Source organism: Hydractinia symbiolongicarpus, chromosome 13, assembly GCF_029227915.1.
Source record: "Hydractinia symbiolongicarpus strain clone_291-10 chromosome 13, HSymV2.1, whole genome shotgun sequence".
NCBI lineage: Eukaryota > Metazoa > Cnidaria > Hydrozoa > Anthoathecata > Hydractiniidae > Hydractinia > Hydractinia symbiolongicarpus.
The window spans coordinates 15,850,691-15,877,349 of NC_079887.1; the positions used below are offsets into that span (position 1 = coordinate 15,850,691).

At 32.1% G+C, this 26,659-nt stretch overlaps 1 protein-coding gene across 4 annotated transcripts in view; it reads right to left on the reverse strand.

Moving 5' to 3' along the window:
* LOC130622873 (protein unc-80 homolog) overlaps positions 1-26,659 on the reverse strand; it is a 44,305-nt gene that overhangs the window by 10,739 nt on the left and 6,907 nt on the right. For 3 of the 4 annotated variants that reach the window (XM_057438324.1, XM_057438323.1, XM_057438325.1), the window contains exons 3-30: positions 26,538-26,629; positions 20,310-20,367; positions 18,292-19,752; positions 17,488-17,721; positions 16,799-17,164; positions 16,226-16,514; positions 15,392-16,110; positions 15,035-15,173; positions 14,775-14,883; positions 13,578-13,650; positions 13,086-13,368; positions 12,778-12,903; positions 12,479-12,579; positions 12,249-12,335; positions 11,577-11,660; positions 11,248-11,316; positions 10,535-10,573; positions 9,581-9,628; positions 8,969-9,053; positions 5,033-5,157; positions 4,461-4,535; positions 2,723-2,827; positions 2,602-2,646; positions 2,043-2,230; positions 1,298-1,376; positions 794-844; positions 405-479; positions 119-226 (exon numbers count right to left, since the gene is read on the reverse strand). In XM_057438324.1, the coding sequence (XP_057294307.1) occupies positions 119-226; positions 405-479; positions 794-844; positions 1,298-1,376; positions 2,043-2,230; positions 2,602-2,646; positions 2,723-2,827; positions 4,461-4,535; positions 5,033-5,157; positions 8,969-9,053; positions 9,581-9,628; positions 10,535-10,573; positions 11,248-11,316; positions 11,577-11,660; positions 12,249-12,335; positions 12,479-12,579; positions 12,778-12,903; positions 13,086-13,368; positions 13,578-13,650; positions 14,775-14,883; positions 15,035-15,173; positions 15,392-16,110; positions 16,226-16,514; positions 16,799-17,164; positions 17,488-17,721; positions 18,292-19,752; positions 20,310-20,367; positions 26,538-26,629 (5,313 nt within the window). The remainder of the gene's footprint in view (positions 1-118; positions 227-404; positions 480-793; positions 845-1,297; positions 1,377-2,042; positions 2,231-2,601; positions 2,647-2,722; positions 2,828-4,460; positions 4,536-5,032; positions 5,158-8,968; positions 9,054-9,580; positions 9,629-10,534; positions 10,574-11,247; positions 11,317-11,576; positions 11,661-12,248; positions 12,336-12,478; positions 12,580-12,777; positions 12,904-13,085; positions 13,369-13,577; positions 13,651-14,774; positions 14,884-15,034; positions 15,174-15,391; positions 16,111-16,225; positions 16,515-16,798; positions 17,165-17,487; positions 17,722-18,291; positions 19,753-20,309; positions 20,368-26,537; positions 26,630-26,659) is intronic. The other variant, XM_057438326.1, reaches the window with a different exon arrangement.

Below are 26,659 nucleotides of genomic sequence, written 5' to 3' on the forward strand. Positions count from 1 at the left end.
TTTTAAAATAACATCAAAAGGGCGTTTCTTCGAAGGGCGGGTAAACACAACATTAGAAATTGATCTTGAGGTCTTTTTTAACAATAATTACCAAAAAAATGTTTAAAAGTAATCGTACATAAGGCTTGATGGGCTTTTCTGCCCTCACCAAACTCATTATGTCCAAAGTGTCGGGTACATCTCGTTCTAAAGATTCAACCAAGTTGAACAAGCAATGTGAAGGCACCTAAAATAAACAAACAGAACTACACTGTAACTTTACTTTTTTTTGTCTCAATGGACTTGTTTATGTTTCTTGGTAGTAAACTTGTGTTGTTCCAGCGTGAGATTGCCTACCTAATTTCCACATAAACAGAAAGTAGAGACGTGGCCTAACGAAAAATTAACATACTGGCTTCACTTACCATGTCAAACTGCTGTTCAATACTAACGTCGAGCATATCTTCTGTCAACAAAATAGGAGCAGCGCTTGAAAACATCTAAACAGGTGATATTTCAATGTACATCGGTATGTTAGGATGAAATCCTTAGAGATGTTATGATAGTATTCACAAGACAAAATTATTCCCTATAAGCTTAGAAAGAAGACTGTGTGACATCATCCTCTGCAAGCGAACGGCATTGACGATTGAACTCAACCTGTATGTATATGATGTATATATAAGGGTTGTTGTAAATTGAGAAAAAAAAAACAGGCAAAACTTGTCAAATTACTTACATAAAATCATGTAACGGTGTATAATTGCTACCAGCAAATATACACATTAAAAAGAACAGAAAGGTTTACACGAACCTGCAATATGAACTGACTTTGGTGAAAATTATAAAACTGTAAGACAGTAAACTAAAAAAAGAAAAAGAAAACTTAATGAATGGAGCAAGAAAAATTATTTGTTACTTTCTATTCAAAGGAACCTTGATGTTGAAGTTCTAAAAGTTGGAAGCAATATTGGAACCTAAGATTTGACCTAAAAATTAGTATCCTCCAGGTTCATCAACCTTATCAGATATTTGTAGGCTTTAATGGAGATAGTAGTTTCTTTATATCATATCAACATTGCGGGAACAGTAGAAAATATAGAGATATGTAAATAATAGGTATACAATAATAGGTAAAATGATAGATAATTATGGAGACTTCTAAATGCTTCAAAATATCAGTTTCCTTCACTGCTCAGAATTCTATAAGATCTTCTTGTTCATTAAACGGAAGCACCATCGATAACCTGGTGACCCCAAACATTTTAACTATTTAAAGAATTCGTTTCTTAATACATGCCACTATAATACTACCTACCTCAATGGCTTCTTTTACCAAAGTATTATCTTCGTGATGTGAATATACCTTTAGTAGTGTTGGTAGTATCTCTTGGTAGCTGTACAAGTAAAGCAATAAATTTCATAACATAACTTTATACTTCGTCGGTATCATATGTTAAGTGGATAGAAGGATTCTTAAAGAAAAAAGGGCTTCACCAGACAGGCCTGCATGAATACTTAATTTTATGAATGACAAGGCTTTTGCTATCCCTTGAAACAACCTTCAAATGTGCTAAACCTCATTTATAAAATTTTGCTAAAATCAGCAATTGTTGCAAAACCTCAAAAAATCTTTGAAAACACGTACTCTACTGTAGTTCAATACGAGACATTGTAAGCAATTTTTGCATAATATTTTCTTCTTTGAGTGCTCGATATTCAACATAACATTAGAAAAATGCTGAAAGCATGACGCTAATCAAAAAATATTTTGTCATGACAATTCTAGAGATCGCAAAAAAATTTAATAAAGCGTAAATGAAAAATATTTAATGTAGCAATCTTTAGTCACACTGAAATTTAATAAAAGTTATTTGGCAATGTTAGTAATCCCCCCTCTCTCCGCACCAGGAAGGGTAAAGCATTTTTAACATAGTCACTCTGCACAGGTATCCACTACGTACCACACCAATTTTACAAACATTAACACAATTGGTATGCTTAATTAGTAAAGTAGTTATAACACAACAGAAAATACAGCAACAAAAATCCAGTGAACTTACGCATCAAGGGCAAATATTTTCCCATAACACATCACAATGTTTATTAAAGCAGCAAGACATGAACGCAAGATGGTGACGTCTTCACAATGCAGAAGTAATGCACCGTTGACTGGGTCAAGGAACAGTCCTATCATTTCTTCGCCATAGTGAGTAGCTTCAGATAAATGTGTCAAAAGTGACCAAATGAACTGAAAAGCAAAACGGCTTATAAGTTTTTGCATTTTCTCTAATTTGAAAGGTCTCTTTGTTTAAATAATTACACACAGTAACTTAACAGACTACACCACCTAACAACCCTAACAACCTAGCTTTTCTTAGAGTAAAGGGAGATGATGACAATACGTAGATAAGGTCTCTGTGATCCACGAGAAGAGTGTTAGCAGTGTCTAATATTTTAGTAGTAAAAAAAACGATATTACATGAAATAAATTATTGCAACACAGTCGTATTTTGTATCAATGATACAAAATTAATCCAAATATTAGCACAAATGCTACGAAGGTTCGACAAACAAACAATTTTGCTGGCTCAACAAACTTAATAAACTTAGAAACCATACCTTAACCCAATAGTCTTTAAAGGTGACATCCAAATAGAAAAGCTCCTATATAAAAAATAAAATATTAAGTAAGATAAAACAAACAAAAATGAGAATAGAAATCATAATAATTTTTACTCACTAAGCCGAGCTCATCTCCCATACACAAATCAAATTCGATATCAATAGCTTTCTTCGGGAATGAGACTTGCTGGAACAACTCCGAATAGAGAAACGTGACATGTTTCTGAAAAAATAACCATGATAGTAATATTTTCAAATATAAGTCTCCTCAACTCCTCCTTATTATAAACAATCTAGGGGTAGGTTAAAGTCTTAAAATGTTCACTGACCCATAGCCTTCTATGATCATACTATTTAGTCTTTAGATCCCGCCGAGATGGGTCTCTTCAAATTTTGGTGAATGCTACGACCACGTTTTTGGTTTTTTTTGCATCATCCAGAAGTATTATGTAAAGGGCATTATATAAATCATGCATAGAATACAAAATCAATCGCAAGGTTAAACCATCCAAAAACCTAAGAACTGGCCGCATCAACTTTCCATATCACATAGCATGTGTCATTTTATTCGTAACTAGACCTACACATGCAGTTTAAGTTCACTTGCCAATGTTTAGAATACACTTATATGCTTCGGTAAATTGGGTCATGATGTTACCTAACCTTCATTTTTTCTATTAGACGAACAATTCTCAATTGAAAAAAATAGTGGACATTGCCAATCAAGCATTTATTTTCCCCAAGGACTAACGAAATTTTCTCTATTATCTAGCTGATGGATCTTATGGGTACAAAGGTTAAAGATATTTTTGTCGAACTTATTTTGCAGATAATCAGGCCGAAGATGCCTTATTTGGCAGAATATATTTTTGTGGTTGACTGATTTTAAAAGTCTTGTGGAATTTATTTAGGTATTTGGGTCAAATTCGCAAAAAAAAATTATGCAAAGAGTTATTCAGTTCTCAAAACCTACCTCACTTCAGCTATTCCTGACATTCACTTATTGCAATTGCATTTTGATTTTTTTCGTTGAAGTATGGAACAATAAACCATACGTCGAAAATAAAATTACGAATATTTGCTTTGGTATATTTCCTCGCAAGGACTTAAAAATGGCGAGTTAAAACACAAGATAATAACCTAAACTATTTGATCAATGTTATGAAGAATTGAAGTCAGGAAAGCAGACATATAACTTTAAAATTTTTCCTCCAGAAGCCATCATTGGTCGTCCTCAGGAAGACTCTTAAGGAAACTATAAATTTAGCCAACATCCTGTGATAACATTTAAATCTTAAAATTGTTTTGCTGATATCAAGGTGCCTTATTTTCCCTGTCAGACATTTACAGGCATGCAGTATAGACTGTTAGGACTTCTAGGACGTATATTGTTTACCTGACACGCATTCCCAAAGCCTAATAGCTGCAGAGTGTTGTATAAGAATATTAAAAATTGTCGAAAAATTCTACTATTATCTATAAGGTTAGAGTTAGAAATATTAACCCTATCACATCTGGGTAAGGAAAGCAGCAGAAGGACGTCATTTGGATCAAAAATGATCAATTTCGCTAGATTAATATTTAAATCTATTCTGCATTTTATTCCTAGTACCCATATATTATGTCCTTAAAAACTCCTATGGTGACCTCGTGACGAACATACATGAACAAACGCAACTTTTAAAACACTCTTACATTAATGCCAGAAATCAGTTTGTTTGAAGTTTCTTAATTTTTAGATGTTCTACTTACCAATGGATATGACTAGTTAGAGCTAGCCTTACCTTCAATAGGAATGAGAATATGATTAATTTAAAAATTGAAATTATTACAGAATGAACAAATACATAAATTACCTTATTTGGCAACTTTTCAAAGATTTTCGACGTGAACATAAGTTGATTAATCTGAAGCAATTTGTTCGTCACAGCCTATATCATTAGGAAAAAGAAGTCAAATTCTAAAGTAATTCTAAGGCATTGTAATGAAAAAACTTTAGAGCACTAAGGAAAGTCAGTTTAAATGCAATTTAGAACACAATAGCACCACCTAGTTATGCCTGACAGTTAAGATTATACATAGTATGAACCCCTGCCCCAACAAATAGCAATTCTATGGAACAAACCCTGTTTCTCCTTCCCTTCAAAAAAACTCTTATAAATCTCCTGGTTAGCACAAATTCACATCAGAACTTTTTATTTCGTTTCTTAAGGTTCATTATATCAAGAGTTCATTGTAGTTAGAAAACCTATACACATGACATTTTAATGTTTTGCAAATGTGCATGAGCTCTTTAGCTACGTGAAATCTTGCAACAAAGATATAGATATTAACAAAAAAATGAAATTTCTGAAATTTAAACCTGTGTATGCCATTAAAATACTGTTTGATAAAGTTAATTGAATCGTTGTTCAGTAAAGAATTTTACCTGTTGCTGACGTTTACTGAATGCATGCTCTTCACTCATCTCTTCCAGTTTTAACGAGGGTGATGGGTATCCTCTTTTGAAGACGTAAACATCTCGAATCTTATTATTGTTTTCCATAATCGCACCTGCACAGAAGTTTTATATGTCAATATTATATCTTTCATTTTTAAAAAGAGAAAAAAGAAGAAGCTATTTTGACTTTGCTGATGAAAAAACAACCAAAAAACATAAGCTTTAAAAAAATAAAGCTTTTTCAAGAAAAATGGTACAGATTTTAACTTGTATTAGAAAGCCACGTCTTTTTAAGTATATTCCTCTCATTTGTGTTCAAATAACGCAGAAACAGTGTTAACATTAAATGCGAATTGACATCAAGTAAATAGGGTGGCTTTTGTAACACAATAACTACATGTTTCTTTCTATACTTTTTAAAAAATACTATATACTTGCATTTTTCATTGAAATATGATTGTGGACTAATTCCACATTCTATATCTCAAACACTCACAATTCCATAGGGCGTATATATATAATAGTAGCAAAATTTTTAAATGTTTTGTGTACGGATTAAGATAGCTGTAAAAGGCTTACACTAGCCAATTGTAAGCTAAAGTGTTCACAATATTTAAAGCAAGTTGTATCTAAAATATTTTAATACTCCTAAGGAACGCAAAAAAGGTTTTTTCAAAGGGATATACCAATCTCCACAAAATATTTTAAGACAAGGTAGTACATTTTAGGCAATTATAGGCAATTTCTACACTAGGATTCAGCAATTTAAAGTAGTTAATGTTCACAACTGACTTAGGATCTTCACCATGGCCATGTTTCTTAAATTTTGGGGCGTTTATGTGCCCTGAGGTGGGTTATTCTGCAGAGCAGACATTTTACAAAGTGCAAAAAGTGCAATTTAAACGCTGCTTAATTAACCTACGCATCTGAAAATGTAAGAATTTGTGTCTTGACGCTCTTTGCCAATTTCTAAAATGCCAAAAAAGTCCAACTGCCTCAAAATTTTGATGGGGTACCGAGTTTTCTACAAAATATTTCTTGACAAATTTCAAAATAGTACCTCATTGCCATGGTAACAAAGAAGATAATGAAAAATATCTAGTACTAGTCGATAAGGCACGTGGAAAAATCCACTTAGGCAGGAGGGACAATGTAAAAATTGGTTATTTTAGACCTTTTGCTGATATCAGCAGTGCATATGCAAAAACAAATTGACGAATTTCAGTTTATCAGTTGTCTCTATAGTGTAGAGCTCGACACGCTCATGAAGAGAATGTATGTGATCATGTGATTTTGAGTAACAGTTAATAATATATGAGGGTATAAAATTATGCTGACGTCAGCAAAGATCCGCGAAAATACACAAAATTATTTTTTAACGGACTCGGGAACCCAGGTTTGGGAAAATTACCGAAATTTGTCCTAGATGGTCCCTAGTTACCCATGCGGTGAAAAATCATTGACGTCACCACCTTGTTTCCAAGTTATTTGGCCTCAAAGTTTTAAGTGCACTGTAATGGCTTCATTAATTTAATATAGGATATTGACGTTAAATTAGTGTTATTCACGTTGTGCCGTAACGTCATAAAATTTAACATTTGAGACATCGGTGACTTCAAGAAAATTTCGGCGACATCAAAGGAAAATGACGATATCCACTATGACCGTCACATACACTCCGTATTATTATAAAAGACTAGTCGATAAAGCCCGTGGAAAAATCCACAGAGGCAGGATAAAAATGAAAAAGAAGCGTTATTTGAATTTTGATGACGTCAGCAACCCATCCACAAAAAAAAATCAAAAGTTTGTTTTCACATTGCCTTTATTGTGTAGAGCTTAAGGCGCTGATCAAGAAAATGTTTATGATCATGTGCTTTTGATGAGCGGTTAATGAGATAATAGGGTTTAAAAATTTTGCTGACGTCAGCAATGGCCTGTCAAAACCTCCAAAATTTTCTTTCGAAATTTGTATACCCGTTGCCTTCATCTTATAGATCTCAAAACGCTTATCAAGAAAGTGTATAGGATCATATCTTTTCATACCGATAAAGACCCGTGGAAAAATCCACTTAGGCAATAGGACATTGAAAAAGTTGAATGTTTAAGACGTTTTGCTGACGTCAGCATTGCAAATCCAAATTGGCGAAATTTAGTTTATTCGTTGCCTGTAACGTTTAGAGGTTGAAACGCTGATCAAAATAATGTATAGCATCATATCTTTTCTACGAACAACTAAGGACATATAAGGGTTTAAAAAATTATGCTGACGTCAGCAATGGCCCGTTAAAACGCGAAAAAATTTTTTCAGAAATTTATATCCCTGTTACCTTCATCGTATAGACCTTGAAACGATGATCAAGAAAATGTATAGGATCATGTACTTTTGACAAATGGTTGCAGAGATGGTTGGGGTTTAAAGGTTTTTTGATGGCGTCATCAACCCGTCCATTCCGAAACGGATTTGGGGACCAAGGTTTGGGAACCTTACCCAAATTGGTCCTAGGTGGTCCCTAGTTAACCACGCGGTGAAAAATCATTTACGTCACCACTTCGTTTCCAAGTTATTTGTCCTCAAAATTTTAGGTACACTATAATGGCTTCATTAATTTAAAATATAAGATATTGACATTAAAGTAGTGTTATTGACGTCGCGCCGTAACGTCAGAAAATTTAACATATTAGACATAAATTTTTCAGCAACATCAAAGGAAAATAAACACATCAACTTTGCCTGTCACAGACAGACGGACACTCTCCGTATTATTATATAGATTTGGCTGCATAAATCTAGCTTTTGCTTAAGCTACTTATTTAGAATTGCAGTATTTATATAAATATAATAAATTTGTCCTATTGCAAGATAAACATGTTTTTAAAAACGAAACAACAGAAAGTTACTACTTTAAAAATAATAATGGATGTCAGCATAATACGATTTTTTGTTACCTTAAGGTTATAAATTTTCGTAACAATTAATTTATGCATGGTGTATCAAACTTTTGCAAAAATTTCCAATTTTAGTGTCATTTTAGTGAAAATTGAACCAATAAGTATTGTGAATGACAGTAAAAGTTTACTATGTATGAATCATAGAAATACGGGAGCAAAAAATGATTCCGTACATTATGAAAATAGGACAAACTTTGATTAAAAAACCTTAATAAAGATAATATGCGACTATATAAGGGAAGGAACAAAATGAATCAGCTATTTTTTCCTGGGAATCTTCACAGCAAGTATAACCTGTATTAACAGGCCTCTTTCCAAAATAATTTAAAAGATGTTAATCATCTAAATTAACTGGTTAGGTACATAAACAAAATATTTCGTAACGTTGGAGCTTGAAATTTATGTCTTAAACTTCATATCAAAATATATTCATATGCAATTTATGTACGTTAATAATGTCATTGCTAAATAAGTAAATAAAGCTCTGTAATCGATTTTATTCCCTCCCTTCTGCTTCATTGTTTGTTTACAGCACGCTGCTGCTTTTAAATTTCTAATACTTGCTTTAGAGCACGTGACTATGTCTATTGTTTTATTAAGAGATCCCCACCACTGACATCAGACCTTCATCCCTATATATCTTTGCATATTATCTTTCAATTATATGTAAGAAATTGTCCTTACATGAGTAACTGCAGTACAAACTGTGTTTTTAATCTGGATAGTGAAAACTTGATTGTAAGGAAGCAGGAAGTATTATTCTGTTTTAAAATTTCGTAAATTTATATCTATATTATAATTACTATAAAAACTTTTTGTAAAATATAGCCTATGTCAAAGATATAACTTGGGTTTTAATAAAGGAATTAATGAAGCCTAAAAAATACATTACCAAGAAACAAAATTAACCACACACGACGAGCAACAGATTTGCTGTATAAAAAGGCTAATAAATTTCATTCATATTTCTACCTGAGTGTTTGTCCACCAACCAGACATCACTTTCAATCTCAAAGATTCCTTTACTTTGTGTCAGCAGCTCCTTAAATGTCATTTCCTGGTAAGAAAGGGATAAACATAATTACATTTCCAAATTTTAGAGTGAGCATTAATTGGACAGGTGGGCATTACAAAGAGAATGGGTAATAATTAAAAATTAAAATCAGATTATGTTTCTCCACTACTCAAAAACTAATGAAACAGGTGTAAACTCAACTGACCAAAAACAATTTATATCACTAAATGCAAAATGTAAAAAATATATATTCGGAGAATTAAAAAATTTCTTTCATGACAAAATCCAATTATATTAAAGACCTGGAACGAAGATAGGGGTTATTTAAGGGGATATTTAAAGACTGAGCATTAAAAAAGTTGTTAATAGACTTTAAAAAAAATGTTTTGGGACATAGGGGAGACATTATTAGAGACTGGTGTTGAAATGACAGTGGACATTAAATAGAGAATTTAAAATACTTGTAAAATAACAGATTTTTAAGTTTAATACTGAAATGTCAAGAATGGAAATTGTGTTTGTACGTTACTATCCATAAAATAATAGAGAAGTCAAAATAACACATTTACTTCAAAAATGTTTAATCTTTCTTTCGATGTATAGACAACTGAAACTTCCTAAAATAAATAAAATAAATAATTCTATATGACAAGAGTTATTACATATTGTGAAGACACTATTTCCACCCATGAGCTAATATTGTGGCTACATGAGAATTGACTATGTGAGTAATAATTACCCAGACACACTTAAAAGCACATTTTTGTGGTTATTAGAAAACACAATATGAGATTGAGGATCAGTATGGCCTATATCCCTACAAGTTCGAGTGTGTGAAAATATTAAAAAACTTTTTGACTTCTGGTTATTTTTTTATTATTACTTTTGGATTAGCACAGTTAAATTAGTATTTGTGTAAAGTTCCATTATTATTATGGTATTGATCAAATCATTTTTTGTCAAAAAATTCAAGCAAAACTGCAGCACATCATCGAGAATAACTTCAACAAGTGTCTATTCATGTTCATATGCAACCTTGAATATATTTTTTCAAAAACTGTGACCATAATTAAGCTATTATTTTGTATACAAAAAATCATCATCATAGCAGTTTAAATAGAAATGTCCATGACCCCTCGGTTTTCTAAAAGTTAAACAGTTTCAATAATTCTTAAATTGAATAGAAAAATCTGATTAAAATGACACAGAAACATAAGGCATTTGCAGTACATCAAGGTTAAAAGAACAAAAGAAATACATAATTGCCTTGATTATTATGTTTAAAAAAATTGCCTTGATTATTATGTTTAAAAAAATTGCCTTGTGTATTCAAGAGGAAAAGAAATGGTTGCCAACACTGCATCAAACCATTTTGAAGATTATCAGACCTATATCATTCTACAGTATCGAACATCGCAAAGCTGGCTTTCAGAAAATATGAAGTCATAAAGGTCATCCTATGCTTCGTAGGTCAATCTAACCTGTCCTATAAAATAAAAATAATGAAAAAACGATCTACATACTGTTGTGCATGCCACATTTGCAGTGACCATTAGAATGTTCTAAAGAAACAATTGAAGCATTAAAGTAGACATTTACGCAGTTCACTTTTTTTTCGCTTCCAACATTAGTTTATGGCAGGTCAGTGATATTTATACAATTTATCGGAAGCATATCTGAGGAAAAGCATAAACCAAAAACAAGAGAAAGGTTTAAGTAAGGTGAAAATTAATACCTACTGTTATTACCCACTTCAAATGACAGTAACATAATAAAAAAAACACAACACAACACAACATTTTTTTGTTTTTGTTTTGACCAATCATAATAATTTTTAATCAAAACTGTTGTTCAAAAGCCATCGCTTGTAGTCCAGGTAATATTATGTTGTCATTTATGCTAAGAAAATCGACATTAGTTGTAGCACAAGTTATGCTTTTTCCTCTGAAACACCTTTTTCCCTGTTTATTCCAAGATTATTTTGGGATTTACAAACATGGTCCATTTTTTCAAATTTACGCTATACATGATGCATCTCAAGTTTGTGCCAAAGCAAATCAGTCTAATATCAAGGTGTCCACTTAAAAAGTTGACAATTAGCCAAAAATTCCGACATTTTTAAAATTCTTCCCTACTTTTTTCTGTAGTTAAAGCTCATTTTCCTGACATTTCGTAAAAAACTATCAAAAAATTAATAAAAACAAATGATAAAAATAACAAAATGTAGATTACTCACGTCAATATGTTCCCGTCGCAAACTCTGTTTCAAATCCCCGAAGTAGACATTGTCAACACTAGGAACAATCTACAAAATAAACGAACAAAAGTAAATATCTAAAACTAGAAAAACACAAATAACATATTTGTATTAAACTTGGTTCTTGCTATGGGCTAACAATAAGCTAACCACAGTGTGCATAATTTGTTACCTGATTTAAGATCTCAACAAGACTTTTGTAAGGTTTAAGTGTACATCATGAAAACTGACAAAAACCTTAATTTTGAAGAATCAAAATGCTGAGTTTTGCAAAGCACAAATACTTATTCTAATCTAATAATCTGTACCTGCCACAGAAGAGGAAATATAGCAGCAATCCGTTCTTGTGTTCCAGGTATATTGAGACGATCATGATATACAATAACACCAACCTAAAACGAAGGTTAGTTCATGACAAAAACAATTTACATGGATTTCATTATAGTTCTATGATCATGGACGAAACATTTGTAGTCACAAATAACTACACAGGCTATTTCTATTTTAAATTCATGCATTGAATTGTTGAAGTTCAGAAAGGATCTTAAGTTATTTGGTTAAATTCATACTTATGCTAAATGTTGCTGATGTCATAGATGGATTGTTTTAATTCCAACGAAAACAACTTTCCTAACAATAATCAGGTAAAGCCTTTCTAATTCAATTTATTTCACAAGAATTTTGTTAACATGTCAGCATTCGTCTCAGCAATTTTTGCAGAGTGCAGAAGCGAATTAAAAAGGCTGCTGTATTACTTCTAATACCACTAAGGCCAAAAAAGGACGATTTTATGGGTTTGAAAACTAATTTTTTATTATCATAGATCAACTGTTTAGAGGAGTTGGTAATAAAAAAGCGAACCCGTTCTTCTTTTGTCACATGCGTGTTCATATAAAATAAAAATAACATAATTTCTAACCTTTTTACACTAAACTGAAAATGCTGCATGCAACAAATCGGTCACAAAGGAAAACACTTACTAAGTTGTTAAGGAGTTGTTGTGCTGCATATGGAGGTAGCTCAGGTATGTACATCAGCAGTTTCCGCAACAGTAAAATCAACTCATCCTAAATATTAAATATCATTTTATATTAACAATCTTATATACGTGAAAAACACAACGTAATTTAAGAAGAAAAAACATAGCAACGTGTTTCAAGAAGTCAAGTTTCTTTATAATTAAATAATAATTTAAAAATAATAATTTTACCTGTTTGCTTATTCGTGTAATCTTTTCATAAAATCTTCGAAAAAAAGTATCGGAATCATCAACCAGACATTTCCAAATAACATGACGTGATAAACTTCCAACTATAATTGAATAAAACACAAAAAAATTACTGTTAATAGTAACAATTTTAACAATTTTAATTTTTGAGATTATAATTAATATAGTGAATATACATCTAAACCATTACAATATCCTTCAACAGACAATTTGTAGCATTGGAATAGACCTTAACAGATCTAACACATCCACCAACTTAGGAATTTTAGGTGGAAACAAACCGGTTTGTCCATTTGTTGTGGCTATGGCAGTATCGTCAAGCAAATGAATCAAGTGGGAAAAACCATGATTCATTGATGGTGGAAAAAATGGCTGCATCATATGATCATTTTGGACAACAGGTTGATCTAACAAAGAAATATGTACCTATTTAACACATAGGACTAGCTTGTACAGCTTGTACTAATTACAAAATACATAATTTTAGGATGACTATGCACATTTATAGATAAGATGTCTTATGTATTCAGGGAATAAATTCTACCAAGCACTTAATTAGCGATTTTTGAAACCAGCCAGAAGTACAAACCTTCATCATCTTTCACTACACTCTCAACAGAAGCTTGGTAAGAAAATGGTATTGATGTCAAAAAGTATTTCTCCCTCAGCTTCTTTAACTTCTTTGCACGTTTTTTAGCTTTCACTTCCTTCTGTTGCTCACTATCCAAATAGTAAAACTCATCTTCATCATCTGATAAATCAAGATCTTGATGTACGTTAGAGTCAGCAACCCAAGCAGCATCTGGTACCGGTTCAGGCAATAGACCCAATGGACGAGATGGTAATGTGTAGTCACGTCGTGGAAACGGAATCTAGAACAAAACCAATATAATACGTACCAATATAATATTATTAGACATTCATTAAAAATTCTTTTTCTTTTTCTCTATTCTTTAAATAACACTCCTGTACCCAATTGTTTTTAAAACTGTGGATTATTTCATGATGAATATATTTCATGCCTCTGTCACTGCACTAAAAAACTTATGACATGCTAGTTCATCAATATCCATAAGCTTACACGTAATGTTGCTTTAGCAGAATCTTCCAGGTGTTGATAAACTTGATACTGGCAATCCCACAACACACCAAACCTATGAAACATAAGACAGTTCTTACAGTGAAACATTGATAAGCGAACAACTTATCTATCTTGCTGGTATATAAATAGTTATTTTTTCCAGAAAGCTTTAAAATCCAACTTGTGCTGAAACATGCATAAGTTATTGCCACACAAGTCCATTTGAACTTTCGCTAAAAAAACAAGCTGAAATTTTAGATTTTTTAAGGATATGGTATTGTATATTTTTAATTACTTTGTATAATAGTTTAGTTGAATTTTATTTAGACTAAATAAGCAAGCATACAATATTAATGTTCATCCTCCTTTTATTTAAATATGCCAACAACGGGTAGGTTTTGCTTGCCTAAGATGATCAGACTTTCTAAATTAAATCCTGCAATGAAATTACCAAATTACGGTTGTGTGATCATTAAGAAAAGGGTTTGTAACTGTTTTGGGGAAACGTAACGTACCTTCAAAGTAGAACATGCTTATAAGAGCTGCATGTTATATATATCTTAAACCGACATATTTACTTCAATTTTAAACAGGAATTTCATGTGATAACGTTAATAAAAAATGTTGCTTCTTAATTATTTTTTAATGTTTACGGTAAAAATATTGACAAAAGAAAAATGTTTTTTTCTTAAATATTCTTTATGGTAATACACAAAAGAATAAATAGCTGAGTATTCACAACGCATTATTAAATAACCCGTTTTTTAAAACAAAATAAACTGCATCAAACCAATTTTGAATATTCTTAATACACCTTTATTAATACTTTGTTAAAAATAGGATCTATTAGTACTGTAACAATCGAATAAGAAACGAGCATAGGTTTGCATGGTATTGGCTTTTTAAAAAAATAAACAGTTTATATTTTAAATGTGTTTTAATCATGTCGTTTGTTTTGAGCATAAGTAAAATAGCAACAATAAAGAAATTAGACTTTCTTTTTAGACTTTTAGACACGGAGTTACGTAGCTTTATTGAGGTACGTCCAAAGACTTGCCAATATAGGGTCAGATTTTAAGCTTTGGAGAGTGGTGGTGTGAGAACACAACAAGCTATTCCACATTGAAACATGACACTACCATTAACAAAACAATCAAGAAATACTTTTATAATTTTAGGCACAAATTGAATAAATACCTCTGAATAGCATTAGCACGATTGTGAGCATCTATTGATGTAAGTTCACGAGTCAAGAAATTCGAGATCGAAGCCTCTAACCGTATACCAGACACCAAAAATAAACTTGCTAAAATAATACAAAAATGTGATGGTTAACACATACAAACAAAGAACTATTGAGTTATTCTCCGTGTCACAAAGAATATAGGAAGAATGTAAATCTTCTCCACCTCCAAAAGGAACTAACATGTAAAACAAAATTATTCACTGCTACTAACCAGCTGCAGCTCTAAGCTGTTGACAAGGATAAAGTAAAACCTCCCAAGAAGCCGCCATTGTTTCCCCAAGCTGCTGATTCTCCATAACAAATGCCCCTTTGCATAATACTGAAAATGGAAGTTGCATTAAAATGCCAACCTAAAAATAAGAAAGTATAGAAAGCAAACCAGAAATCAAAACAGCTTTCACTTGTATGGATAAATTTCTAGCAAGTCAATGAAGATATGTAATGCTGTGTTTGCAAATAGCAAAATTTGATCTAAAAATCATCTGATGGTCAGTGACATTTTATTTTTATGCTTTTGAGTCTTATAACATTCCAAAAGATGCACTTACACAATGACAGACATACTTACTCTTTCAACAAGATAATTGTAGACAGGGTCTACTTTAGCCTCAGATGATATGTTTTCATTCTGATAATTTTCTATGACTTGATGGTTGTGATAATCATATATTGTTTTTAAAGCATCAACTAACTGAAAACAAGATTTGAGCTGTCCAACTGGGCAGTTGTCAGCACATTTATCACCACCATGAGCACACAAGAAATCAATAGATTTATTCATTTGCATCATAACGTTCAGCCATGGAAAATCAAGCATTTCTTCGGGTAACTCATCTTGGTCTTCTGCAAACATTGTTGTTAGACTGGCCTGTCGGTCAAATGAGGGTCTCGAGATCTTACGTGAAAATTTCCGAGCTACTTTTGGACTTTTCTTTGTTAAATAAGCAATACTCTGATTTCTACGAACTCTGGACGGACTTTGTGGTACTGTTTCATCTTTGGAAACTGGCATCGGAGATGTAAGCATGTATCCTACAGAGCTTTTTCGTCTTTGAATTTTTTTAGCAAGTGCAGTGGCAATTGAATGTTTTTTGCGATTACCACTTAAGGTAAGGGAAACATTTGTGTGAGTTCTTGATCGAGGTGAAGATGCATCCAATGAGGACATGTGTATTTGAACTGACGATACAAATGTTTCTCTCAGAAATGCAGTAATTTCAAGTAACAACTGGCAAGCAACTAATCTGAGAGCTGGTGGGCAGGCAGATGAAACAACTGACAGATTGCCTAAAATGACATACATCTCTTAATTTTTAAGTTACTGAATAATGACAAAATTTTACCTGCACATTTAATATGTTAATGAGTGACAGAAAGGATAAAAAATTGAACTTGAACATACCCTGGTACATCAGTTCAACCTGTTGATCATTTTTATATTTCTTATGATCGTGAACCCTCTCCTGCAGCAAAATATCTTCTAGCTTTCTACCAATAACAACACCCCACTTGTGAAACAAAAGCCCAGCACGGTGTTTCATGCCATTTAAAAGATTGTAGTCAGGAAGACCCTTTCGAGCTGGTCCTTGCTGAGAGAATTGTATCAAAGATGGCCATTCTCCATTGTTACATTGATGGACAAAATGTGCTAGTTCCAGCAAATAAGCAGAACGAGCAACAATGGGTGCTTCCTAGAAAAAAAATACAAAAAAAGATTTATTGGTCTCAATTAAAATCTGATTTACATGAAATTAAATCACTGAAAATAAATCTCAAGGAAAGACAAAAAAAAATTTGAATTTTTTTTTTTTAATTTTTTTACAGGAATAAATTTAAACGCAGCGCCAAAATCCTCAAAATTCACAGAGTCAGGTGGTACAAACAGTTATCTAACACAATTTGCTACAAAATGTTTTGTCTCACATTTCGCATTTGATTTGATTTTGCATATGAACGAACAAACAAAGAAACAAACCAGGTCAAGCATAGCAGCCACCACTGCTTCTTCAGGTGCTAATCCAGGAGGTGTTACATCCAGTAAACACCTAAACTGTTTAAGACCATCATATAATCCCTTCGAATTTATCAACTTTCCTCTTACTCCATGGGGTTGTGCATTAGATCCATGAGTATCCTTTTTTGAAACAAGGCCAAAGTCTTTCACTTTACTACTACCTTTGCTTGTGTAGCGTGGAAGGCTACCAGTCGTGTTCTCAACCATGTAATTGGAACGTCCAGCAAATGCAGGTAGTGTACTAGACGTATCTGCATAACTACCTTCTGGTGTTTCCATTACATTATCAATGGTAACACTTTTTTGAAGCCATGGTCCAAACCAGTTCTAAAAACAAAACAGCAAAACATGTTCTTTAAGCATTCATTGCAAAAAATCAGAAATTCAGCCAGCAAGTAATAAATATTGTGCAACAGAATTTAGCCAATCACAGCCAAAAAACTAAGCCTAAAAAAACACTAAGATAAATAATTTAGGGCTTTGATACAGTATTTTTTATTCAAGAACAAGAGAAAGAGGAAGAAATTTAGGATGAAAATGAGACTAGTGAGATAATTGCAACATTCAGGTGCTTGCATACACTTTTACTTAAATTTTTTGTGGCGCATTTTTAAAGTCTATTGTTATCACTTGCAGCTTAAAAACGTTACCTTTTTATGCTTACTCTTCGCACTCTTTCCCTCGTAAGAATTTGAAGAAGGTTCCGGAACTGATCCAGCTATTTCCGGAACTACTTTCTCTGGCACCACTTGAGAATTTGCAGTATCACTTTCTTTTGATTTATCAAATGAGTTCAACAAACCTGACATAACAATTTTGCGAAATATAAGAGGATGGCGTATCTGTATGTACCGTGTGAATTGAACAAAAGCAATGAAGCAATCCTAAAGGGAAAGAGAAGTATTAATTTCAAATTATAACAGATATTAAAAACATAAAGGCTTAGCAGTGTCTATTACATGATGAACATATAAGCATAAGTCCTTACATTATACTGATTGTATTACTTAGGTGTATTACGTGCAAAAGGTAAAAAAAAAAGCAAAACTTAAGGATTACAAACATAATGTTAAGAACTTTATAAATAATGCTTTCAAATTTGGTCAGATTTTTTAAAATATGTTTATGCAACAGGTAGATTAACTGTTTTTATTCAAAAAACATTGAGAAATAGGAATGCAGAAAGTGTGTACAAATAAAGATGTGTACATGCCTGTACTTATATCTACTTTAATTTGTAACTTCCACTATATGCATTTTTTAATGTATCATTTTTGCACTGATAGGTGTACAGCAAGTATAAAAGTAAACCCCTGTTAATTTGAGAATTATTTTGCTTTGATTTGGCGTTATTTTTAGTAGCGAGGCAATTTTAATAATTTTATTTTTATTTTTTATTTTTTAAATACACAAAAAAAAATTCTTAAAAAATAATTGTAATTATAATGCATTACCAAGTTTTTTGTTTCAATCACATCATTCCATGATTCTGTCATATTATTGTAAAATAAATGTCCAACCCAGCTGAGGATTAATTTCTCATTTTCATGCTTTTGTTCCACATATTCCTGTTGATTCAAAATATCATGTGCCACATTCGACATTCCTCTAATATAAGAGTGAAAATTTGATTCTTCACTTGACTTAGGGTACACAACTTGTGGAGAAGATACACAACACCCAAAGAGTGCATGCAGAAATTCCATAACTTCGCCTGGTTTTTCACCTTGAACGTACTTCTGGAACCAGATTTTTGAGCGAATAATATCGCTGTTAATAACGCGCTGCAAATATGCTTGCAGTAAGTAACGAAAGTGATCCCCTTTGATGCCCTTTATGCAATTTTGACAGTGGTGCTCGCAACCCAACATTTTTGCGATATTGACATAACAAAACAGCAATGATTCAAAATGTGATCGCAACGTATTAAACAATTTTTGAGTATCTAAGGTTAGTTCCGTCAATTGGCATATCAAAAATAGTAAACTTCCACATACAGACCACAAACTTTGGTTTTTTACCAGCTTTTTCAACATTTTTAAAATATACGGTAATTTCAAGTCTCCATCTGCTGTTACAAAATCCAATATATCTGCTGGAATCTTTTCATTTAATTTAATATTGGGAGGTGCACGATTGCTGTGCATTGATGCATGTGGATAATTCATGGTCGGAGATGGTTGCCTACTTTCTACTCCAATGTCAGGTAGAACACTTTTTCGGGGTGCAAACTTACTCAGGATACCTAACACAATGCAGTTATCCGCATCAAACCCATATCGTAAGAGTATTGTCTTCAGATAATTCTGCAAATATTGCAATCCCCACTTGTATCCACTTAATGTCCAGTTTTCTAACATCATAACTTTGACAAGAGCTACATCAAAGTAAGTAGCTACATTATGACATTCTTCAGGAGGTAAAGACGGTGGCAATAGAGTTTGAGTTTCATTCTTTTTGGACATACCCATTCCCTTCTTAAGTAAAATCGGTGTGGCTAAAACTGATCCCAAAGGTGGGGAGTTACTCCACAAAGGATGCCATAAATTGCCACCTACTTGCAAACTGAAAGTAAGATCACTTTCAAACAAATTATGTACATTTGGTATTAGCGCCTGAATAAATAATTCAATCACGTTCAAATCAAGACCCAAGCCATCTTCACAACATTCCTGAGAAGCCTCTAGTAAAATCCAATGCAAAGTTGAAAATATTTTCGTTACAGCAACAGAAAGTTTATCAGATAATCCTAACTGACGACGCTGTTCTAAGATTGCAGCACAACAGTGAATGACATATGGTAATGCGCCTTTAACAAATGTCCATTTTGGTATACTCTTAATAGCAGAGAACACATCAGGCACTTGAACTTTTAGTTCTTTTGTCTTGTCTCCACATATCATTCGTTCCAGTGCCTAAATGAAAATGTATAGGGAAAGTAAAACTAAATAGAATCCCTATTTTGCAACCATTAGAAATTTATTTACAAACTGGTTTCGTGACAACAAAGATGCTGTTTAATCTTTTCTTTGCATATTGTTAGTAGTAGTTGGATTTAAGCACTTGCTAGTATACAAAACATAATGAAATATCCATCTAGTTGGAGATGTCATGCACTTTTAGTTTTTAATCAAAAATTGATTTATTTAACAATGCTTTGTTTTTGTCAATATTGTACTCTTTACAGTATTATACAATGTCTTTACAATAACTTTACAATATTATACTTTTCTTCTTCCTTAGTCCTTAAAGATGTGTAAAATATTTATAACCAATGTATTTGACTTTTTAGCATAATTTCTGTCAAATGATACTACACCTTTTTTTCAAAAAAAGCTGTGCATACAATAATTATTGATTATATTTTCGTTATTTTAAAATGTTAACATCTGCAAGTAAAATAACAAGTTAATAATAAATTAAATTTTGACATAAAAATTATAGGAATGCATAAATTGAGAGCCAAACTTACTACGCATGTTGCCTCATAACCTGAGTGGCCAGAATGAAGCTTTGACTTCAATGCACCTCTAAAACAAAATATTTTTGAGTAAAACTAGAATGACAGATAATATAGATCAAATACACTTAAATTTTTAAACAGATATTAAAAAGAAAAAATAATAAGAGCACGTAAGAGAAACAAAATTAAGAAGGCAAAGATATAAAAAACAAGTGTTTCTCCCTAAAGAGTGGTTAATTTCCTTCTAATGGCAATATAAAAAATGTGTAATAAACCAAAAAGAAACTAGCTTTTTACAACTTCACGATTCTTAATAATAGTGATAGTAAATCTTGACAAATGTGTCATACTAAGAAATATATGGATATATACAGGGTGTTAGCTAAGTAGTTATAGACATGGGAGTACGACCACAGTTTTAGTTAACTATAACTTTGCTCACACCCCCATGTCTATGACTACTTGTACACCCTTCAGCTTCGCTCTATGACATCACATGTAAAACTGTGCTCGTACCCTCATATGGTGTTTTGGAGATATTACAAAACACATATGGCCATTTACGTGTAAAGTGCTATTTTTTGTTGTTTGGGAGGGTCTGCAAGTGTATGTTTATGGTATTATGGTATAGAATGAAGTATTTCCAGCTTCAATGATGTACAACAGTGGCTCGTTAGAGATAGTTGAGAACTTCTGTTACTTAGGTGATATGTTGGGCAGTGAAGGGGGTGTTGGAAGAAGTGTTACTTGCAGGATAGGTTCTGCTTGGAAAAAGTTCAGAGAGTTACTTCCTTTGTTGACTAGCAGAGTCTTGTCAATTGACTTTAAAGTCATTGTTTAATCCATTCATTTAATTTACATTATACATTAGAAACAATAAAGTACGTTTTTATCATCGAGTAACCACTTTATTGAAAGGTATGTCTTATGAAAAATTGTTGGACATAGAATAACAATTATTCAAAATGATATTTATATTTAGTTTCAAGTAGTTTTAATAAGTATTCGGTTTTACCACATGCGGTTGCACCAACAAACATTGCACTATGAGGAAATTTTGGAAAGTCTAAATATATATTTAGTACATAATATCAACAAATGCACCATTTAAAATGTTAATTTAGGAATCCATGAATAGATAGATATAACACTGCAGATAACCACCAGCTCCAGCTGTCTTTGTAAAAGCAAGAATAACACCTTCTGAAGCATTCTCAATACATCTACCTGTTCCATGTAGTGTGTTATCATTGGATGATCTGAAATCCAACCACAATCCAAATTGTTTTGTGTAATAATCTACCATTCTCATATCAAATGCATTTAACTCATGTTGTGCTGAGCCATGTTGTTTTAATCTACCAGCATTAAAGTGTTTCTTTATTTCATCCCATTGGTGATAGCTTTTCATCCCCTGTGCATATAATTGATTAGATTTTCCTTCAACAGATAACTCAACGTTGGTAATTTAAGGGTTGTAGAATTCTTCAGTGTCTCTTGCCCAATCAGTCTCTTGTAAACAGCATTAGAATACCTTTTAGACTCTTAGCTGGCAAGTTGAAATTCATATTCCATACCGTATCACCATCTTTTAGATCAACATGTCTGTGTCTTAAAATTCGGTATACAAAATACTTGTCTTCATATATTAAGGTTTGATTTCAGATGCCAATCTTGAATTAGAAATTACATCAAACTCCAATGAGATGTTGCTAATTATGTATGTAGCGTCCGTCTTATCACTCTTAATCACTTTATTGTATTCATTTAACATTAGTTCGTATGAAAGCATACCCGCTAGTCCAGACTGATAGAAGGAGATAGAACTTTACAGCATTTCAAAATTTAGTGGAATACAAAACTTATTACCAAATGCTGTAGATATTGCTTCATCTCCAGTATTGGCCACTTTGTCTCCTGAACCAATTCGATATTTAATAGAATTTTCAGTTTTTCCATTTCCTTTAATAACAATACCTTAAAATATAGCCTTTCGTATTTCAGAATATGCCATTTCCCCCTTATAACTTTTTTCTTAATAATGACCCTTCCAACATTTTAAACCAATGTTCTGTTCAAATCATCGGTTGAATTAAAAGTAATATCAAATGTTAATCTGGTTGTTCCTGGGACTATGACATCAGTATCCGTCAAATTTGGAAACCGTACATTTAACATCTCATTTATTCCAATAGTAGTTGGATTATTAGTTACAACAATTTTTTGTTTCCTCTTTAATTTCAAAAGCATTTCTACGTGATCTATTAGGTTTAGTTTTTCTCCTGTGGTTGTCATTATATATTTATACAATAGGAAAAGTTAAATATAATATAATCTATTATACCATTTCTCATAGTTTTGTATAAAATATTAGTTGGCTCGAATATTATTGTATCACCAAATGAAACATCTTTCGATGTGTATCCAGTATGAAGGGTATTGGATGGATTTCCATTATGGAGGTTATCTGTTGTAGAGAGAGCATCAGTGGAGAAAGTAAATGAATTTTTAGATAGCAGAAGATCAACGTAATTGTCAGTATTTACTCCTAATATGTTGTGAAGATAGTAATCAAACTTTTTTATTCCACCCGCAATTATAGATTTTCTAGTTAATGTACTATAATTTATTCTACTGCTGATTATTATTATTAATCATATTTATACAGGTTTACATCTTCAGTATGATATAATATATCTGCACTGTTATCAACGAGTGACCTGTTAAAACAAAAATAAACAAAGTAAACAAAGAGCCAAAAATTGTTTTTTGTTTTTAAATAATATATATAAAATTATGAGAATGTTAGAAAAAAAGAAATAAAAGAAAATAAGAATCAAATAGCAGACTATGAACAGAAAAATCAGCAAAAATGGGAATTAGAAAAAATTTGAGTTTATAGGTTTTTGCAAATCTATACCTTTTGAAATGTCATCTATTACAATATACATTTTCTGAGTTATATAATATAATGAATAGAATTTATAAATACGATCCTAAAATATCCGGGTTTATGAACCAAACGGTGGAAAATACTTACAACAAATCAAAGCAAGGACCTATACATACAAAATATAGTTTTCGGAGAATGTAGGTGACATTGAGAGTTTCAAGAGTAAGTTTCCAAACATATTTACCAACTATGAGGTAGGAGCAGTTAGGGCAGGAGATCCAACATTTAACTATTTGGAAAACCAACTCATTCAGACTATGGCAGACACAATTAAATTCTGCATTATTTCTATCAACAAGCGTATGTGGAATATCACGCGAGCATCTAAACTCAGATCATCCTTTTGCTAAAAGCATATACAGATTCCATGTTTATTATCACATTTGACGTATATTTAAAATACTGGAAGCCTATCTACCATATTAACAAGGATTTTCTGCTAGTAATAATACATTCACTAGGGATAAATATCTGCAATGATGTAGAGAATATGGTGTTGACAGCAATTATAATACATGGAGAAATGAAAACTATATGAGTTCATAGTAAAGTAAGGGACCAGAATATAACAACACACCTGGTGATTCATATTATGATCCCAACAGTTTTGCTAGGTGTATTATAGAACATTCAAGGGGTTTAAAAACAATTTGTGTACAAAAGCTTAGTGAATCCATTAGAGCCTATTTATACATACTACTAACATCCCAAACTTCAACAAGATCCAGTATTCTGGGTAATTCAGGTCCAGCATTGGATTGTCAACAAGTGTTTCTGAATAACTTTGAAAACATAATTAATAGACATGTGGATATAGCAGAGGACATTAAAAGATTCCAGGATACACTACAAATGCTAGAAGTAAAGTTGAGTATGTTGTTGGTGAGAATGTGTATATATTACCAAGTATAATGAACCTTAGAATTGGGAAAGTGAATAACTATAATAATAAGTTAATACCGAAAAGAAACCGGATCCAAAACCTATACCAAAAGAAAAGAAACCAGATCCAACTACACCAAAGAGAAAGAAACCAGATCTCATACCACCAAAGAAGACAGATTCTACAATTCCAAAGAAGAAGACTACTGATAATACAAAATCAGAAGTACCGACAGGTAAAATAACTAAGGAGGAGGAGAAAATAGCTGTAATTTTGACTATAACTACTGTTTTTTAACTGCTTATATTATAAGAATGAATGATAAATTCAATCAGATTTACTACTCTGATTCCGGCTACTGGAGAGGTACAAGTGCAATAAGTAAGTTGGCTAAAAAAGCCGGTACAACTAATGAAGAAGCAGAAAAATGGCTACTGAAACAACCACTGTATCAAATATATCTACCAGCACCAAAGTATGTTCCGAGACCCAATTCCTCATATTCTAATGATATTCACCAGGTAGATGTCTTGTATGATAAGTACAAAAGAACTAACTAGTAAAAACTCAAAAGAAACTGCTGAAGCCTTTGATTGGATAATGTTAATACGGAACTAAAGTTCCCCAAAACATTGATTTGTGATGCTTATTGATTATTGAGTTTTATGGTGATGTTACCAAACTTATGAACAAGCATAATGTAATAATACAATGTGGTGATCCCAGCCAACATAGAAGTCAAGGTATTGTTGAACGATTTAGTAGAACATTAGCAGATGGACTATTTAGTTATCAATACCATAGGGAGTTTGTAGATCCATCAAAAAGTAACAGAGAATGGATTGGTAGATTGCAAACTGTAGTTAGTGCTTTGAATAACGAAAAAAACAGACTAATTGATATGAACCTGTAGATTCGATAAAACATACCCTAGTGAAACAAGAATTTTTACAGCCCATCAAAAGTGATAATAACACATTGCTATGAGCCTGGTGAATTGGAAGGACAAATTTATAAAGGTGAAAAATGAAAACGATTTACTGACCCAATATGGTCGATGGATGTATATAAAATAAAAGATAGATACATTAAACGTAATCAACCAACGTTATATTATTTGGATGGTGGTCCTAAGAGATCCTTTGTTTTTGAAGAGCTTCAGCCCATTTTCTTTCTATTTCCTTTTGCCTAGATTGTGTTTTTAATTGTGGAATTATTTTTGCATAATTATTCATACCTAATGCTTGGAATATCTTTTTTAGTGTAAAGTAATAGTTTATAAAGCTTTTTTTCTTATTTGGTTTGTACTTATTGTATAAGCGACTTATGACAGTAAATAGATGTTGTACTCGATTACATTCCTCTATTGTTAGATGTGCAAACGGTTGATTCATTAATGTGAAATAAATGTAGAATATACTATTTTTATAGGACATCAACTTGTTCTTCTTTAATAGGGATTCTAGTATGGAGATACTGAGTGGTATAACATAATTGTATACTACAAAGTTTCTATCACATCATCAGATACCACTTGATCATGCATACATAGGAACTGTTTTAGGATCACAGTGAAATTCCCATTCCTCTTGTATAAATGCACTTTTTTCGAAATGTACAACTTTCAAAAACACTGTATGAATTTATATAAACAGGAATATCACTAACTACACCACATTTTAGACAAACTAGTGTCTGTTTACACAAAGATGGCAGCAGGCGAGTTAAAAAACACAACATGACGTGAAATATATGATCAATGTTTTGAAGAATTAACATCGGAAGGGCTGTTTTCAAGCATCTGAGACCGTAGAAATTTGAAATTTATATTTTCTAGAAAATATCATAGGCCATTCTCATGGAAACTCTCACATAAATTTCTCAATTTGGGTTCAAACAGACACAATTGCAAATTTCTAGCTAACACCCTCACATAGTCTTAAAATAAATGAATATGAAAGTTTATCTTCAGATTTTATAAGTTTCGCTACCAAAAGCAGTCATGTGATCCTTAAAAAATATTTTCCTGGTTTCAAAACTATCTAAACATTATTAATGCATAAATATTAAAAAAGTGATATAATTACCATAAAATTGATCTGCCAAAATGACACTTGTTTGCTCGTCCCAGGCCTCTTAATTTTTTTGCTGACGACCTCATAACTTGGGATGTGCATGTTGGTTTGCAATCAAATTTGGTGAGTAAACATATAGGGCTTATACAAGCTTACCCACAAAATTTAACCACAACAGCACTAAAAACTGCATTGTCATGCATTTTTAATAAATATGATATTATCAACAAAACAAACTTTACTCTAGTGACAATACTCAGGAAGACACTCCTGTAACAAAAACATGTTATATTTGTATCAATGATTCCAAAAGTATATTCTCTAACCTTGTTTGTTGCCATAAGTATTCTTGCAACTTCAATGGTAAAATAGAAGATGTGCTTGTGTTTTTTAAATCATTCAATACCATTTTTTTTATCTAAAATCACACAAATAGGTAAACTGAAAC